Raw genomic sequence first — 20,301 nt, forward strand, 5'->3', positions numbered from 1 at the left:
GTGATAGCTTCAGTGAAATGGTCAAAACAAAGTTAACATGACCATCATCTTTTTTGTTAGAAAATCATACCTTTTCAAATGAAAATATACTTGCAACAATAAAAGAAAGTTCTAGATAAGCATAGAAAAATGTGCACGTCATGGTAATATAACAAATAATAGGGGATCTGACCAGAACATTTCTTTTTAATTGAGATGGCGAGATGAAACTAGGACCATGTTGCAGGACAGCATTACTGGCTGTTTGTAATCACATTGGTGCTAATTACAAGTCTTAACCTCCAGTTCACTGATTTATTGAAAAAAAAATGTAATTAAAGCTGCATGGAGTTACTTTCATGCATTTGAAACAATATTCATGCTGGTGCATTACTGTCCAATGTCAAGTCACATTTGTCCATGGTTTTAATTTTTGCAGTACTGCTCTGTTTGCAGTTCCTGCAAAGTGCAAATGGGGCTTGAAGTATGTGAAGAGAACAGTGCAGACATTCACACAGCAGAGTAAAAAAAAAGTTTCCTTTAGGGCCAGTTTTACTTTTCAACGCAAAAGATGGCAAAATCATAAAGATGTAGGAAGGTTATAAAAGGTAGGAGAGAATGAAATCAACAAGTGATGATACCAGTATATGACTTTCCTAACATCGGATATTTGCAAGGAGAAGAACATGAGAAGGAAGAAGTCTGGGTGGGAAAGATTCTACATTTCAATCAAACCTTTACACAAAAACTCTACCACTTGAAGCCCCATTTCTGAACCCCACATGATTAGATAAGCCCTTGATCAGACAATTATCAACAGTCCACTAGAATTGTAATGTAGTTTTCACTGAAATTTTGATTTTTGTTAAAATAACTTTACAGATTTTGTTAATAGAAGAGCAGAGCATGTTAGTTTTCATTTCATTTTAGGAATCTCTAAAATCAACGTTCCTCAGCCAAATGGCCTCTTATTTCCTCTCCTCCATTTGTGTGTTTTTTTTAAAACAGTATGCTCGCTAGGCACAGAGCAGAGATTGAAAACACTAGACTTTTCCACGCCAAGCAGCCCACCCAAATAGAAGCTCATGAGCTTACGAAAAAAAATCTGTATTTGATTTACAAAAAATATAAATTAAGCCATTATTTACAATGAAGCATAAGGAAATAAAAAAAACTTTTCAGAACTTTTGGATTTTTCTTAATTAAATGCACATTTTAGTTAATGGCTATATTTCATCGGGTCTATGGAGCATATATGATCTGCTTAATATTTTACTGCTTTAACACTAGAAATAGATTGGCACTCCTTTTGTGTTTACTTTGATTTTGTTTTTCCAATAGAGTAACCCTAAAAGGTGAGGACCTATACTGTACGTTCTAAAGGTAAAAGCCCATAGGAGAAAATGTCAGGCAAATCAAGCAGAGTTGGTTAGTGATAGCACTGTAAATTTTAAAAATGTTTTAATTGAATGAGGAAAGTGCATTAGGAGATACTAATGAAGAAATATTTTGAGTGACAAGATGTACAGACATGTGCCCCTGTGTATACGTACATTTCTTTCCTAACAAGGGAACCATTTAAATTAAGAGTCACACCAAGTTTACCAGACTGTTCATGTTATGTGTCATCAAAGCATTAAGATGGTTCAATGCAAACAGATACCATGAAACTGCATATTTGTTATTTTTAGCAGGTGAAATCTATGAAAAGATTATAGATTCTCAGATTGTCATTAATAAGTCAATAGATCCTAGAAGATGCTGTATGTAAGAGTTAGCTGTGGAGGCACTTGCACTGTATTTGAAAGATCATTGATAATTTTAGACATTGTAAGTGGAAGTGTGATTATTTTCAATGTAAGCTACTTTTATTTTAGTAAACCTGTTAAGATATGTTGATTTCAGTTCCCCAGTGGGTTAATGCATCATGTAGAACAGAAAGGTTACATTCCATTTTTGAGGGATATATGCATCAGGAGCACTTTTTGCCCATACCGAATTCCTAGAATCCCTACTGCATGGAAGCAGGTCATTCGGCCCATTGAATTCACACCCATCCTCTGAACACATCCCTACAGCTCCACATTTCCGATAGCCAATGCACCTCGCCTGCACATCTTTGGACTGTGGGAAGAAACTGGAGCACCGGAAGGAAAGCCACGCAGACATGGGAAGAATGTGCAAATTCCACACTCTCAGTTGCCAGAGGCTGGAATTAAACCCGGGTCCCTGGCGCTGTCAGACAATACAGTTAACCACTGAGGCACCAGGCCTCCATAAGGCATAGGTGAGAACTGCTTCATTATCTGAGGTGTACTGAATGGAACTGAACATTGTGGAATTGTGACCTAGTTTCTTCATTTCTGCCCTTATGGTGAATGGAAGGTCATTGATGAAATAGTTGAAGATGATTAGGGATAGGACACAAACCTAAAGAACTCCTGCAACAGCATCCTGTGAATATACAAGACTACCATTTCACTTCTGTGTAAGATGCAATTCCAATCAATGGAAAACTTGAGCCCTGATTCACATCAATTTTTGTTGTATTAAGATTTCTTATGATGCAATGTTAAATGCTGCCTTGATGTCAAGGGTAGTCACTCTTACATCATTTTTACAACTTATGCTTTTATCCAAGTTTGGGTAAAGGTTGTAAAGAGGTCTGGAGCTAAGTAATCCTAATGAAATCAAAACATAGCATTAATGAGCAGGTTAAATGGCTAAGTGGCACTTGATAGCATTGTCTACTACACCTTCCATCCCTTTGCTGAAGAATAAGCGCAGATTGATAGGCTGGCAATTAACTACTTTCATGTCTATGATGTAAAAACTGGATGTAGCTAGACTGTACGGATTTGATCTGATCTGCTGGTTATGGAGTTGCTTTGTTCCTTCAATCACATGCTGCCTCCAGTTTGTAATAGGCAGGCAGTCCCTGCAGTATAGCATCATGTTGGTAACTCATTATTAGGTATGCTTGCTGTTTCTTCTGGTATGCAGTCCTACAGTTTTAAATGAACTGGCATCAATTCCTCAGCTTGACAGTAATGGTAGTGTATGGGATCTGTCAGGCTATGAGGCTACAAATTGTGGTGGCATATATTCTGCTGCTACTGATGGCTCAAAGAATGTCATAGATGTACAGTTTTGATCAGCTGGATCTGCCTTCTATCAAATTTAGAATGGTGCTGTTGCCACAAAAGGCTGTTCTCAGTGTGAAGACGGGACTGAGATGTGGTAAGTCTAACCAATATTGCATTGTGCAGATGATCTGTGAAAGGTAAATCGTTGAGGATGAGGTAAAACAGACTTTTTCCATCTTCTTTTCTCACTTGTTCTCTCATCAACTGCTATTCGTCCAGTCTGGCATACGTGTATATATTCCTTACAATCTCAGCCAGCAGTGATTGCAATGTGGCAGATAAAGGAAGCAAAGGGAGATCTCTAATGTCAGCTGCAGACCCCATAACGTCTCTTCTTGGAAGGCTAATAAATTAAATACCATTCAGAGATAGGAGGCTGGGCTGCAAGGTGACTGTCACCACGGCCCTCTACTTCCCATTGTCAGGCCCCTCAATCAGAGAGTGTCTTTCACCTGTACCCAGAAGCCTCAAGCAATAGAATTTGTTTTGGGGGTATCCTGCGTGGTGAGGCACTTCAGTCTGCTGCTGGGTTAATGCTAGAGGTGGTGGAAATGTGTCCTTAAATGGTATTAATTGCTGTATGTACAGTATTGATACATCACTTCAGTAAGGGTGGAAAGTGTTATCAGTAGTTTCCTAGTCCACGTCTGACCTGATCCAATAAGGTTCTCTGGGGTTTGGAGTCAATGTTGAAAGCTCCGACACCACTGCGCAACAAATGTTAACGTGTTTTGCCACCTCTATTGGATCGGTCCTGCTTATGGAACATGATATATTCAGGGATGGTAATGAGACATTGGCTGAAATGGATAAGACGTAGGCCATTCAGCCCATTGAATTTGATATACTATTCAATGAGAACATGGCTGACTTGATAATCTGATTATGCCAGATTTTTTGTTCATTTTTCCGTGGGAGAGCTCTCCCAACTTTGATACAAGTCCCCATTTGTTAGGTGGACTTTATATGGTTGACTGGGGTGGGTGGGCTTTTATTGTACCATGTTTAGCCTGAACCCCGGTGATCTATTCAATTTTACTTTTAGTATGATTTTCTATCAGTGTTCAGAGGGATGTAGTTCATCAACAACATTGCTATGGATCTGAATTCACATGTTGGGGTAAGAATAGCAGATTTCCTTCCTCGAAGAATATTTGTGAAGCAATAGGGTTTTAAATGGCCATCTAGCAGCTTCACAATTCCCCTTATTGCAGAGACTATTAAAACCCATTTCTATTTTTAACTGAATTTATACTGCCTGGGTCTCATGGTGGGACCTGAACCTGTGTGTCTCTGGAGCAATCTTCCAGGCCTCTGAAGTAAAGGACCAGCAACATAAACAGTATAGTCAGTTTACGTTGTGCTGATCTCAGTTAAAGCTGCAATATTAGTACAGTAAATGGTCACAGCACTGCTACTATGTGGGCTGGGGGACAAAATAGCTGGAACACAAAGGCACAGGGCTTGACTACATTGCTGTCAGTGGTTGAGTAGTCATCTATACAGCAGCCACATAAATATTGGGCACATGGAGAAAATACCCTCATTGCATACCCTCAGTTTGCTCAGTGCATGAAAGTACAAGAATGCAATATGCAAAAAACAAAAAAAATTGCAGTTTCCAAATGTACAAGAATGATAATTAAATAACTTTTAATACATAACAAATTATATGCAGCTTAATATAAGAAATATCAGGATGGAGATTTTTGTTTCTCTTCTTCAGAACTGTTTCCTTCCTCTTTCAGAACTGTTCTAAAGAAGATTCACTGGACCCAAAATGTTAACTCTGCTTTCTGCCCATAGTTAGGACCAGACCTGCTGAGTTTCCCCAGCAATTTCTATTTGTGCTTCTGATTTCCAGCATCCACAGTTCTTTGGGCTTTTATTTAAACCAAATTTCTATTAAGTGAATAACAATATGAGGTTGAACAGGTTAAATTGATGGGCAGGAATCGACAATATTAAAGAAAGATGCCAGTGGGCTGTTGGCACACAAGATGTCACTATTACCAGGCGCTCGTGAGGGTGCAGACTGCAGTAACTGCTGGACTGTGGAGTGTGGGAGGAGTTTCCCAACATTCCTCCATAACTGGGCTGATTCATTCCACCAGAGGAAGTCCATGGATCGGAATTGTGGTGCCCATCTGGAAAGGAAGGTCAGGTTACATTAAGTCTTTCAGAAAAGAAAACGCTCACAAAAAACATTCTTAAGTGAACATTCCTGCTGATTATTTGATTGCAACTATTTGGTTGGTAATGAACCCTTAATTAAAATGGGCCATTAAATTGGAACTGCAAGACAACCTCCCAGCAACATTCATCTGTGGAATTCTTCTTGATTTAAACAAAGAAAAATGAAGAACAGAAGCTCAGCCAAAAGAATAATAGAAATAATCACAAAGAAAGGGAAGTTTGCATGGCAGGTATAAAGGTTAAAGTTAATTCATCTGATTAGTACCAATCTGGCTCGGAATACAAGAGCTGTAGCTGGAAGTGGAGTCAACAGGCAAAAGCAAACTGCATGCATACTTACACCAGGTCCCAAAATCTGTGTGCATCTTCCTTTCTTTCAGATTTTTAAAAATTCAGTCATGCGATGTGGATGTTGCTGGCTGGGCCAGCATTCATTGACCATCTCTTGTTACCCTTGGGAAGGTGCTCGTGATCTACCTTCTTGAACTGTAAAAGCCTAACTGCTGTAGGTAGACCCACCATGCCATTAGGGTGGGAATTCCAGGCTTCTGGTCCCGCAACACTGATGGAAACGTTTAATTTTTCTCCCACAATGTCTTGCAAACTCAAAGTTTAGCTGCATGCCATTGGTGATCATGCCTTTAGCTGTCTACGCCCTAAGGGCTTGAACTCCCTCCCTCCTACTTTTTCTGTTTTCATTACATTCTTGCTAATAGCCAACTCCTTCAATCAAACTTGTTACCAGCTCTAATACTGTGTCGAGCCATCACACTATCGGAGTGCTCTTTTGAAACAGCTTAAAAATCTATACTAAAAGCATGATGTAAGTGTAGGCTGTTACAAAATTAAACGGTAGTTATTTTTTATTCCAATTTAATACTTTTGAGTTAGAATATTTGTAATAATTAACACGATACTGAGAACTGCTTGCTTTCCTCATCCTTTTTACGTTAAATCTAGAAAGATGGTGTCAAACAAATCTCCTCTAGCCTCCCAGTCCAGGGAAGGTTGATTTCCTAAATCCATTTTCTACTCTTAATTTCTGGATCTCTGTCACAACAGGGTGAAACTCAGAATCACAGTGAGTTGTTGCAGTATAACAGTAAGCCATTTAGCCCATCATTTATGTATGAGCTCTCTGAACACGTAATTCACCTAATGCCATTCTCCAACATCTTCCCTGTAACACTACACTTGCCTACTTTTGAGGTAACAGCCTAATTCCATTTCAAATGCATCAATTAAACCTGCCTCCTCCATAATCTCAGGCATAACTTTCCACAACCTAACCACCAGCTGCATGAAAATGTTTCTTGTGTTTGTATTTCTACTTCTTGCAATTACTTCAAATCTGTGCCCTCTCATTCGCATTTATATACATGATTTGGATGTGAACATAGGAGGTATGGTTAGTAAGTTTGCAGATGACACCGCAGGAGGTTACCTCAGAGTACAACAGGACCTTGATCAGACGGGCCGAGGATTGGCAATGAAGTTTAATTTAGATTAGATTAGATTAGATTCCCTACAGTGTGGAAACAGGCCCTTCGGCCCAACCAGTCCACACCGACCCTCCGAAGAGTAACCCACCCAGACTCCTTTCCCTCTGACTAATGCACCTAACACCATGGAAAATTTAGCATGGCCAATTCACCTGACCTGCACATCTTTGGATTGTGGGAGGAAACTGGAGCACTCCGAGGAAGCCCATGCAGACATGGGGAGAGTGTGCAAACTCCACACAAACAGTCGCCCGAGGCTAGAATTGAACCTGGGACCCTGGTGCTGTGAGGCAGCATTGCTAACCACTGTGCTACCATGCAAATGTGAAGTGCTGCATTTTGGAAAGGCAAATCAGGGCAGCAATTATATACTTAATGGTAAAGTCCCGGGGCGTGTTGCCGAGCAAAGAGACCTTGGAATGTAAGTTCATATTCCTTAAAAGTGGAGTCAGAGGTAGACAGGATAGTGAAGAAATCATTTGGTATGTTTTCCTTTATTGGTCAATGCATTGAGCGTAGGAGTTGGGAGGTCAATTTGCGGCCATACAGGACATTGGTGAGACCACTTTTGGAATACTGCATGCAATTCTGTCTCCCTCGAAAGATAGGTGAAACTTGAAAGGGTTCAGAAAAGATCTACAAGGATGTTGCCAGGGTTGGAAGATTTGTACTATAGGGAGAGGCTGAATAGGCTGGGGCTGTTTTCGCTGGAGTTTCAGAGGCAGAGGAGTGACCTTACAGAGGTTTATAAAATTATGAGGGGCATGGATAGGGTGAATAGTCCAAGGTCTTTTTCCCCAGGGTTGGGGAGTTCTACCCTAGATTGTATAGGTTTAAGGTGTGAGGGAGAAGATTGAAAAGGGACCTAAGCAACAACGTTTTCATGCAGAGGATGGTGCATGTATGGAACGAACTGCCAGCGAAAGTGGTGGAGGTTGGTACATCAACATTTAAAACCCATATACCTGGATGGGTACATGAATAGGAAGGGTTGTGAGGGACATGGGCTAAGTGCTGGAAAATGGGACTAAATCTATTTAGGATATCTGGTTGGCATGAATGAGTTGAACTCAAGGGTCTGTTTCCCTGTTGCACAACTCTACAACTCTCTGACAAATCAGTTCATGGGTGGGAACGGATGCTCCGATCCATACTCTGTCCAGATAGAATGAGTTTGAATACTTTTAAAATATCTCCTCTCTGCCTTTTTCTCTCCAAATAAAACAGATTGAATTTCATGATTCTGAAGTTTCTCTTCCCTGGAACTATTCTCGAGAAACTTCTCTGCATTTTCTTCAATGCCTTCACATCTTTCCGAAAGTGAGACACCCAGAGCTGAATTGGATTTTCCAACTGAGCTCAGACTAATGTCGTATACAAGTTTTATGTAACCTCCTTGCTCCTGTAAAATAAGCCGCTATTAACAACCTAGGAAACGTTATGCTTTATTAACTGCTCTCTTAACCTGCCCACCACCTTCAGTAAATTATGCATTTATAAACTCAGTTCCTACAGTGAAGAAACACAGGATTTAGAATTTCTAGAGGCAATGATCATGTTACAAGGCTAGCAATCCAGAACACCAGATGAATGTTCTGGGGACATGAGTTCAAATCCCACCCTAGCAAATGTGGACATTTGAATTCAATAAAAATGTGGAATCAAAAGTTGGTTTATTGGTGACCACATAGTTAGCGCTAAATGTAAAAAAACATTATTTCACCAATATCCTTTAGGGAAAGAAATCTGCCATCCTTACGTGGTCTGGCTGACATGTAACTCTAGACCCATGTAATGTGGCAGACTCCGAACTGATCTCTGGTCAATTAAGGACGGACAGTAAATGCTGCTATCAAGTCAAGTAAGTCACTTCACATTTTCGATTTGAACTGCATCTGCCAGCTTTCTGCCCACTCACCAACTTGTCAATGCCCTTTTGTGGCTATAAACTATCCTTTGTGTAGTTCACAATTCTTCCAAGTTTCTGCCATCTAGGGATTTTGAAATTATGCCCTCTACATCAAAGACTTGTTCATTAAATACATATCAGAGAAAGTAAAGGTCCACAATGATACCTCGGGAACTCCACTATAAATCTTCCCCTGTGTAAAAAACATTCAACATACACTATTTTCTTGCTTCCTGTCAGTTAATCCATGATCCATTTGCCACTGTCTGTTTTATTCTATGAGCTATAACTTTTACAGGTCTATCATGTGACATTGTAAGATATGTCATTTAGTAGACATGTAAATCACATTAACAGCATTGCATTCATCAATTCCCACTATTCCTTCTTCAAAATACTCCAGGAAATTACCTCAACATTTTTTTTCAGTAAATTTGTCTGGCATGCCTTAATCAATCCACATTTTCCCATGTTAATTTTGTACTGAAAATTAGTGTTTGTAGATTGTTTTCTTTTCTCAGCAATGAAATCAACTAAATGACCTGTAGTGGCTAGATTTATCTTTACACTCATCTTTGAATAAAGTTGTAACATATTCTGGCATTACCCTTACATCTAAAGACTGCAAAATTATGGCCAAGATCTCCATAATTTCTGTTCACTTCTCTCAGTATCCTTGGATGTATCTCTTCCTGACCTGGTGCTTTATTAGCTTTATCAATGACCAAAACAATAATAAAGAGGGAATGTTTAGAGTACAAGAGAAATCTAAAAATAGGTAAGAGCTCCTACAAATATCCAAAGGAGAAAAAACATTAAGATGGTGATGGCTGATCCTATTGACAGCTGATCCTGGAGAATTAATAATGGAGAATAAGGAAAAGGCAGATGAACTGAACAGATATTTTGCATCAGTCTTCATGATAGAGGACTGAAGTAACATCCTGGAAACAGCGATTAACCTGGAAGTGGTAGGGCAAGAGATTACTTAGGAAAATCAAAATTACCAGAAAAGTGATCCTGAGTAAATTGTTGAAGTATGGACTGGCAAGTGCAGGTTCAGATGGACATCAATCTAAAATCTTTTTTTTTAAAAAGTGGATAATGATATAATTGATGCATTAATTCTAATTTCCCAAAACTCTTGATTCAGGCACCAGCCCATTAGATTGAAAGATAGCGAATGCAACCCCTTTACTCAAATAAAATGGAAACAGAAAGCACGCTAATTAGTTTAATATATGTCACAGGGAAAATCTTAGATGCTATTATTAAGGAAGTTCCAACAGGTACCTGGATCATTTCAAAGTTGCCAGGCAAAGTTAACATGGCTTTGTGAAAGGAACATCACGTTTGACCAATCTCTTGGAGTTCTTTGAGGAGGTAATGCATGCTGGGATAGAAGGTTCCAGTGGCCAGATTGTCAAATATCTTCTGGAAATCCAAGTACAAAGTGCATACCAAATGTCATTAGAGAATATATAAGCTCATTCTGTAGGGGGTAGTATTTTGGCTTAGATAAAAGATTAGCTGGCTAAAATGAAGCAGATAGGAATAAATGTTGCTTTTATAAGTTAGCAAGATGTAATAATTGGTGTGCTATAAACAGTTGTGCATAGGATCTTGACTGTTTTTAATTCATATAAATAGATTAGATGAAGGGACAGAAGGCAAATTTGCTGGTGACAAAGACGGCAGGAATGTAAACTGTGAAGAGAACACGATGTTGATACAAAAAGATATAGATAGGTTAAAAGAGTCAGCAAAGATGTGGTGGCATAAGAAGTATTATAAAGAAAAATATGAAATGGTCCATTTTGGCAGGAAGAATGAAAAAAAAGCAACACATTGTGTAAATGGCAAGAGACTGCAGAGGTCTGGGTGTCTGCGTGCACACAAAGCTACAAACAAGGAACAAGATTCGGCTACTCAGCACTTTGAACCTTCTCCGCCATTCAATAAGATCTCTGCCTATCTGATTTTAACCTCAACTCTACATTTCCGATAATCTTTCATTCCCTTGGCAACCACAAATCTATGCCTTTTGAAGGTAATTTTTTCTGAAGGTAAAACCTTCAGAAAAGAAAAGGTTTTCCTCACCTCTGTCTCAAATGGACAATCACTAACTTTTAAATTATGAATTACAAAATATTACTGCTCCTCGGATGCTGCCTGAACTGCTGTGCTTTTCCAGCACCACTCTAATCTAGACTCTGGTTTCCATCATCTGCAGCCCTCGTTTTTACCTACAAAATATTAGTATGCAAGTACAGCAAGTAATTGGGAAAGCTATTAGAATATTCTTACTTATTATGAGGGGAATGGAATACAGAGGCTGAGAGGAGGTGTTTCATGCAGTATCTACACAGTATTACTCAAGTTACTTAAGGATGGATGTAAATGCAGTGGAGGCAGTTCAGAAAAGGATTACTAGACCGATACATGAAATGGGGGCTATTGTCCCATGAGGAAAGATTGGAGAGGTTAGACCTGTACGTGCTGGAGAAACAGGTGACCTGACTGAAACATAAAAGATCTTGATGGGTTTGATGTGAAAAGGAAGTTTCCTCCAATCTCCATAATTTCTATTCACTTCTCTCAGTATTCTTTTTCATCTTAACCTTTCTTTTCTCTACGGACATCAATGAATTGTTTCAACAAGAATATTCAGATTGGTATCTTGACCAGCCCTCTCTGCCATTTAAAAGGCATCTGAGGTGGCAAGGTAAGGACTGGCGCTGTACAGGATTATTTAAAGTACAGAATCCCTACAATGTGGAAACAGGCCAATCGGCCCAACAAGTCTATACCAATTCTCCAAAAAGCACCCCACCCCATTCCCCCCCCCAACCTATCGCTGTAGCCCCTCATTTGCCATGGCTAATCCACCTAACCTGCACATCTTTGGACTATGGGATGAAACTGGAGCACCTGGAAGAAACCCACACAGACACAGGGAGAATGTGCAAACTTCATGTAGACAGTCGCGCAAGGCTGAAATTGAAACCGGGTCCCTGGTACTGTGAGACAGCAGTGCCAACCACTAAGTCATCGTGTCACCCATAGGACATTTGTGCTAATGGAGATTAAGGGCTGAATTTTCCCATTGGAAGTGGAAATTGGGAGGCAAGGTGAAATTGGGTAAGAAACCCATCTCCATCATGCCATGAGGTGTACAGAGTTGGCAAAGGTTGGTGAGTAAAATTTCATTACTGCTCAGTAAGCTTTGTCCAAATTTTCACTTTTGGCATGAACATAAAACTGTTTCAGTGCTGTCACCTGTCTTCCACGAGGCTGCAGCTGGCCAGTTTCAGAGTGCTCTCACTGGCTGCCTCCCGTGTGAAAATCTTGGAAGGTCAGATGGCAAGCTTTTAACGAGCTCCCAAATGACCTCAAACCATCCAATTAACAAGGTGGGTGACTTCACCTTCCTGCCTGCATGTCCTGTTCTGCTCCTGCCCTCAGAAAAGTCACCAGAGTCAGGGACAAGAGACAGGAGACCTGCACAGAAACTGCCCACACTATTTTTTGTTTTAACTTCTCATCTATCTCGATTTCGGACTGGGAAATCCTGACCTAACTTTTATTTGGTGCTAGTCTGCATACACCTGAAATATTTCCATAATAAAATCAGCTTCAGTAATGCAAGTGTTTTTCTGAAGAGTTCAGCTGCAAAACCAAACCGGTTTACAATTAGGAATAGAATGCTGTATGGCTCATTCATATGGTCCATTGTCAGGTTGATGGATGAACAATATCACGGATGGGATGGGTGTGGGTTAAGAAGCACATACATTCATAGGCAAATTTCAAGTTATTTTTCCTCATATTCACCCAATGTAATGAGTAAATCAAAAAAGTATTTCTTCACCCCATCATTCAACTGTACTGGCTCGCATCCACTTACCCTGCATGAAGAATGAACTGGGAAATGTGCTTGTAGGTGGCTTGGAGGAAGGGTAGCCAGGAGAGTCCCTATTATAATCGGCAGCACTTGCTGATGGGGCATACACCTGCAAAAATAAAAAGCAAAATTTTATCTATTGTTCCAGAAAATATATAAATACATAAAGTGATTTTTCAATAATGAACCAGTCAGACTGTTTACAAGGATGTTTACAAATCAACTCTTAGATGTACTTCAAATGACCACTGAGAAATGGCAAGAGGCATGTGGGAACACCACAAAATAGACGTAGCATCGACACATCCCACTTTACTCTCCATATTAAATGTGTGGTGGCTTTGGTCATGCAACCTTTTTGGTTTATCGCTGCTTCCAACTTACAACCATATTCATGACACAAAAGCAAATCAAGTCTTTTAAAAATGTAAGCGCTGGAAATGTGTGGTCAACGGTTGAAAAGAGGAAGGTTTGTTTCCATTCTGTGTCAGACTCAAGATCAGAATACCAGTGGTCAGGACCTCAACCTCTATACAGGACTATCAAAGAAAAGAAAGCCACATATTCCACTGACCTTACCTAAACAGTACATTACAACAAAAAATATCTCACAACATGCTAGTCTATCTTCATCTTCCAGAGACTGAATAAATCTGCTGAGCCATACTGTTTATCTCTGTTTAATACAGGAACTATATTTTCCTCACAGGTCAGGAATTTAAAAGCTTTAAACTGCATTTGAGGTTCAGATCATATTAATAGCCAACCCTTATAATTTGTTGCTGTCAGTTGAACCTACTGATTGGATTACTTTCTGGACTCTTCCTGAAAAGCACTCTCTTTGATATAAACTAACAGGATTACCTCATGCCAATTGTCAGGCACTAATTTCTTAATTATGCATAAAACACAACATATATTTAACAAATAGTATATCAACATACTGCCAAAAGGAGCATTCAAGAAATGGTAAATCGTTTCTCCATTTGCAACTGTGGTATTTCCTTACCCCCTCACCTTAGTAAGCTGATTTTATTCTTGAAAGAAACATTTGTTTATATTTAAAACTTGTGCTTCTAAACCAGCTGGTCCCACCACTCTAAGTAGAGGACCTGATAATGTAAGCTTATTGCACTGTCAATACACCATGTGCTATAGGGCTAACTGGGCCAAAATCCAGACAGTCAAGGTCACACCATCAGAATAACTGAACTTGTTTATATTGAAAATGTGCAGTGGTGACTCCACTCAAAATCTGTGACCTCTAGGATGCGAGAGCAATCCAAAATACAGCAGGCAAAGAATAAATTGATATTGGTCACAGTTAGTTAGAAATGGGGAAATATATACAGGTTTTACTCAACATCTCCACATACAGTTGAAAATTTGTGGAGTTCTTTCACTAACTAAATGCTTCCACATTTCATTGACTGAATTTCAAATACCCTTCATTGAACACAAAAAAAAAACTGAAAACCTGAAACAGAACCAGCTTTAAGTACTCGTCAGGCCAGGCAACATCTGTGGAGAGACAGGCGAAGTTAATCTTTTAGGTTGATGAGCTGAATCCTCTAATGAAACATTAATTCTGTTCTTCCTCCTTTCATGCTGCCAAGTCTGTTGTGTATTTCCATCATATTCTGTTTCTGTCTCTTGTTTTAACAAATTAGTTCCCAGAACATTCAAATCCTATAATGTGCAGTCTTATGAAGCTTGTTAGGACCCTGCTGCATGAAACTAAAAGCATCTTTGGCCACGATGGTGAGCAAAGAAAGTTTGGAATATTTTGAGTTTGCATTAATAAATTGCTTGAGTGGAAATAAAGCAGCAAATGTGAGAAAATAGATGATAATGATCAGATTTAAATTTATACCTAATTCAGTAAAAGAATGAAACCACTTTATAGGATGTTTACAGGTATCACTTTTCATCACTGTAACACACTCGGCATGATGTTAAGATGCCAAAATGACATTGATTTAGGATACTCATGCACAAACTTGCACCACAAACACTGATCTGTAAGGCATTGCAATCCAACACATATGTACTGAATTAACTACTTTTGAGTTCATGGGTTCCAAAAATCAATTAACTGAGAGTAATGGCAACAGAAACAAGAAGTACTCAGTTACTTCAGTATGATTAAAATAATTAGAGAAATCTTAGAGATATACATGCTTATTATGCATTTGAGATTATAATAACCCAACAAGAGGAAGTGTAAATATTCTGTTCCCTTGATTGAAGGAAGCCAAATGTTTTAACGCTCAGTACAATGAGTAGTTTGGCAGAATCATTGTCATGTTTTAAGCAAGTACTTCTCAACTCATTCCTCTTACTACATGATGTGAAACCTTAGGTACAATGACTCATTTGTGAGGTGCACTGTCCAATTATGACTTAAGAAAACAGACCAGAAAAAGGTCTCAGGTGTGGTCACTGGTTTTCTTGTTGCACATCACCACCACTTGGTCAACAGAAGAGGATCAAACTTTCTCTCAGGAATCTATGGACTAAAAGATAAAGGTCACCTTGATCATTATGTTTAGGATCATCATTACAATCCCAAAACATTATAAAGTTCTTCCAACTCAACCTGTGGATCTCTTCACAATGGTATGCTGTGTAAGTATAACTATTATCCTGGTCACCTTGATCATTATGCAATGATTTCAGCAAGAAAGTGTGCTTGTGTGTGCATGGATATTAGGTGAGTGAAGGATCAAGCTGAGTCTTAAGATCCTCAGGAATGGAGGACAAGATGAGGTTCTCAAGAGAAGCTGGTATCACTTCAGCTGCATCAAAGCAAACAGCAACCAAGGAATATCCCTTAAAGAGGGATAGAAATGCTCAAGTGTCATGTTGGCAAATTAGTTGGCGCACTGACAGCAGAATCTAAAAGGATGACTTGAAACATGTGAAACACCTAAAGAAAATCCATATTATGTTCTAAGTTACTAATAAAGACTTTGGCCAGGACATGACTTGAAATTCCTAATCAAAGTTTTGACCTTGTGGTCGAATGCCACCAATTAAAATCCCAGAACATTATAAAGTTCTTCCAACCCAACCTGTGAATCTCTTCACAATGGTATGCTGTGTAAATATAACTATTATCCTGGTGCCAACTGTAAGGTAAGTGGCAAAAGTAAAAGGGAAACTTTGTTAATTAATGCTTATAGAATGCATTCTGAATAAATTATCGACCACTGTTCAAGGAAAATATTAGCTTTAAGTCTCTATTGAGCACCTGTAATCTAATATTAAGATGACAGAATGGGCACTTAAAGTTGTGTTACATAAGTTAGCTTTAAGTGTGCCAGAAACTGGCATTAATTCCAGCTCTGCATCATAACGGCATTCACAAAAAAAAAGTGGAAATAATTCCAGGATGTGAGATTCATTCCAAATGAATCTTAACAAATGTGCAGGGGAAGGGAAAAGACGGACCATCTGTTTATTTGAAGGAGAACTGGTTTGTAAGTTCTCAGCTCTGGTCACAATCAAAGAAATTATATTCCCTCCAAAACCAGCAGTCCTCTGTATTTTTCTGATTCATGGGAGGGAGGGGAGATCTTTCTGGAGGGCACCAGTTTGGATAATAAAACTAACATCTTGGACCAAGAAATGAGAGTACTCCTACACAAAACAATCTGAAAACAACAATTAGTCAACAGGACCATCTCTTTCTGATTAACCAGAATAAATCAATTATAGATACATTTCTGACCACGAGGGCTAAAACCCTTGTTTCATGCATTTGTTCTTCTAAATTTGGCCACACTGAAGTCCCTCTGGTTGTCTTGCCTGTTTTTCACTATAGCTGAAAATGTGTTGCTGGAAAAGCGCAGCAGGTCAGGCAGCATTCAAGTAACAGGAGAATTGACGTTTCGGGCATAAACTAAACTCTGCTGCTTATATCCTACTTTACATCAAGTTGTGCTCACATAGCATCATTCTTTTAAAAGCCGCTTCAATGATCTTTCTTGAAAAATAGGGAGCGTTATAATTTTACGTTTTATGAGTATTCAAGCAAAAATGTTGGACCTCACTTCCCATCTCTGTCATATTTCTCATTTTCTCTCAATTTTCATTGCTCGAGCAATTACCTTAGCCTCTGGAATTTGCCATCTATCTCTCTCCAATCTTCTTCCTTTCATAAAGAATGTTCTGGAAACTCACATATGTCCAGTATCTCCATACGCAGCTTGGTGATCAAGTTTTGTTAGATTATGTTCCTGTGAAGCACTTTGACATTTACTATATTACCACAGGTACATAAAGGATAAAGTTATGGAACGAGGAGGAGGAGGACTGATTCGGAACCAAAAAGGGTATTTTTTGCACGTGCAGCTTTATTAATAAGGGTTCCGTGTGCAAAAACAGGGAAGTTATGCTGAAACTGAAATTTAGCCTCACAGGGAGTACTGCATTCAGTTCACATTCAGAGATGTGAAGCCACTGGGATGAGAGCAGAACACATTCTCAAGAATGGTTGAGGAGCTTTAGTTATCAAGATAGATTGGAGAAGTTAAGGTTTTTTCCCTTGGAGAAAGGAAGGTTGAGAGAAGAATTGATTGTCACATTGAAAGTCATGAAGGGGTCTGGGCAGAGTAAATTGGGAGAAATTGCTCTCAGATATCTGCTGAAACCCCAGCACCCACATCATACTTAAAAGGCTGCTGTACAATCAATCAGTCAAGAGGAACAATGAAGCATTGCCCTCACTGGCAACCTAATGGCACAGCATCCACTCAGTCATGCTGCTCAAGGCATGTAGTAGAATGATTGAAGTACATTCAGCATTGAGAGATACAGATTTTTAATTAGTGAGAGAATCAAGTGTTATAGGGATATGGCAGGAAAGAGGAGCTGAGGATCAGATCATCACTGAGATTGCAATTCCAAGCACCAACACCTTGCTGCAATTCATCTTTGACCAGCATTTGAAGCTTACATATGTTCACTCTGCATGCATTGAGAATGGGGAAGAAATGATTGCAAATGAAATGCAGTTGAAGTGTGAAAATGTCTGGTTCATGTACCTGTCCCTTCCATGCCTGAGTGTACAGAAGACATGGATCCCGCACCTTCACCCAAAGTAACACTCACACCTCGAGTATTGTCCCAGGAATTTTTCACCAGTTCACATCTAGAGAAAGTTCACGGTGAAGACCATCAGCCCTAGGTACATCCCACAGCCTCCATGTCCCCTTTTACCTTGTTTCATTCTGCAGATCAGCCCTGCACTCCCCTCACTCCTGCAACCACCTCCCCTGGCCTGACATGTGGAGAGCCATCACATTGAACCATTTCCCTGCCCCTTTAAATTCTGACACTGCTTACTGGCAACAAAGCCCTCCGTCAATGTAGCGTACCATGCTCTCTGATGCTATTCTGTGTATTTCCCATACAAATTGAAGTCAGTCAGAGATTCAGGATGAATCCAGTCCTGGGATGAGGGGAGCACAATGAAAAGTTCCTACACATGTTGAACCAGACTCCTGACCACTGTGTTTGCAACTCCCTGACTGATGATATAGGATTCTCCTGACTTATGATGGCCCACAAGGATTGACTGCTGCCTACTTCCCTGACTGAAGTTGGATAGATTCCATGACTGTGCTTCACCCAATCAATCAACTGACCATGGCCAAGTTCCTGTAAATGTGTGGACTGCGCCTGTGACTGATGATACTGAGTCCCTGACAGACAGCAACATCACCCTGACTGGACTGAGGTCTCAGCCCTAACCACTTTTCAACATGGTCACTTCAATGAATAATGGTCAGTGTACTTCTTGTACAGGCAGCTGGCACATGCTGTAGGTGTTACATTGACATTTTAGTGAGCCAACGGCAAGACATCTATCCCACCCTGACAGATCCCTAGTCACAAACATGACAAGCAGCCTGTCTGTGCAAAGGAACATGTCAAGATAGCAGCACTGGCGTTTGGCTTGAACACATCAATAGACATGACTCATCACAGCAAGGCAAGACATGGATGTTGCAAGTATACAGATAGGCACGAAGTGAGTGAGTGCTGAAACAGCAAGCGAGCAACTGGAGGTGCAGCTAATCCATGTTGCTAAAGCTTCCTTGCAGCAACTTTTCAAAACTAGTTATAGTGCACCCTGTAGTGTAGCTCTGTGCTTCCTGAGTGACCTGCATGTGGATTGAAGGATCATGAGGCGTTGGTAAATGTTGGAGGTTACTGAAGAGGGTTACATGCAGCTGATACCGATGGATCATACCCAGAGATACTTTTTGAATTGAGCAACACGGAGATAGTGGTGAGGAAGTTGACAGGAACCTGCTTTGCCTTCCATATCGATAATTCTTGATGTATAGCTTGTTCAGTGCTTTTGCTAAGATAGAAAGCTGAATATTAATGAGGCAAGTTGTCAGTAAAGTATTTAATAAGCTTTAATCTTCTCTATTAGCAAGAAACTTGTCTCACTGGTCAGTACATGTATAAAAGATGCAGTGAGTTGCATCAAAAAGGAACTCTGATGAAGAGTTAGATTCCAAATTTTACCTCAGTTTCTCTCTCCACATGTTGCCAGACCTTCTGAGTTTCTGCTTTTATGGCAGATCTCCAGTCACCATGATACTTTGCTTTTACCGATCACAATTGACATTAGTTTGCAGAACAATGGTCATTAAAATTAGCATTTGCAGCCATTTTGTTACTGCAATGAAGTGAACCGGACACAGCTATTTGAAGGCAATCATCTTAACACCATGAGACATCTTAAAGCAGCAACTGTTTCTCGATAGGGAGGCAGTGAGAAACTTCCAAGATAGCTCCAGGCTACCAAGAACCACAACCTCCACTGTCCTGAAACTGGAAGAAGGGATCCTTTTACTCAGTATCTGGACCTGCACTGCTCAGGTATGTTTGGAGCAACTTCCAACTACTTAACTACAAAGTTATGAAAACTGTGGAATCTGACTTCCAGTTTACACCATTTTCACTTCCAAAAGAGGACCTTCAAGCAGGCCAGGCTTGCAATAATAGTCAAGGCTGACCTCACTTTCATCGTCATACATAAGTTTTATCCTTCCTTACTTTAAGTCTTTATAACTAGTTTTTATCTAATAACCTCATTTTTACTCACATAACAGTGCTGTTGTAAAGTAAACTAACCTTTTACCACATTTAAAATATAAAGTTGTGCTATTGTCTTAATTTTAAAGTAAAGCACTTGAAACTTTTGGAGGATGTACAAATTCTTAGCTCACAGACTACTCTAAGATATGTCAATATCCTGGTAGTGCAGAATTAATATTGCTTCTGGACTTTTTTGAATGCATTGCAGTTTGACAATTCTTATTGATTTGAAAGAGTGCAAAAACATCCTGGGTTATAACGAAGTCATCTTAAATTTGAAAATGGACACTTTGTTGCCTGTATTACCTAAAATTAATCAATGGGTTTCATTGTCGACAGCTTTCCAAGAATAAAAGCCTAGCAGTTACACAAACACAAGCCACCAATCAAATTGTTAAATCAATTCATCTTCCACTAGAAAAGGCAGACCAAAACATAACTATATTCAGTCCTGGATCGCGTGTCTAAAAAGCTCATTTTGGAATAGATGAAATCTAAAGAATTTTGAAAATTCCCATCAGTTAAAAAAATAACTTAGAAAGGAGT

General features: G+C 39.5%; 1 protein-coding gene across 12 annotated transcripts in view; it reads right to left on the minus strand.

Annotated features, from left to right (window-relative positions):
* tcf4 (transcription factor 4) overlaps positions 1-20,301 on the minus strand; it is a 459,054-nt gene that overhangs the window by 67,905 nt on the left and 370,848 nt on the right. For all 12 annotated transcript variants that reach the window (XM_043674585.1, XM_043674647.1, XM_043674258.1 and 9 more), the window contains 2 exons: positions 12,640-12,745; positions 5,139-5,272 (listed from right to left, as the gene is read on the minus strand). In XM_043674585.1, coding sequence (XP_043530520.1) covers positions 5,139-5,272; positions 12,640-12,745 — 240 coding nt within the window. The remainder of the gene's footprint in view (positions 1-5,138; positions 5,273-12,639; positions 12,746-20,301) is intronic.

This window comes from Chiloscyllium plagiosum, chromosome 1, assembly GCF_004010195.1.
Source record: "Chiloscyllium plagiosum isolate BGI_BamShark_2017 chromosome 1, ASM401019v2, whole genome shotgun sequence".
Taxonomy (NCBI): Eukaryota; Metazoa; Chordata; class Chondrichthyes; order Orectolobiformes; family Hemiscylliidae; genus Chiloscyllium; species Chiloscyllium plagiosum.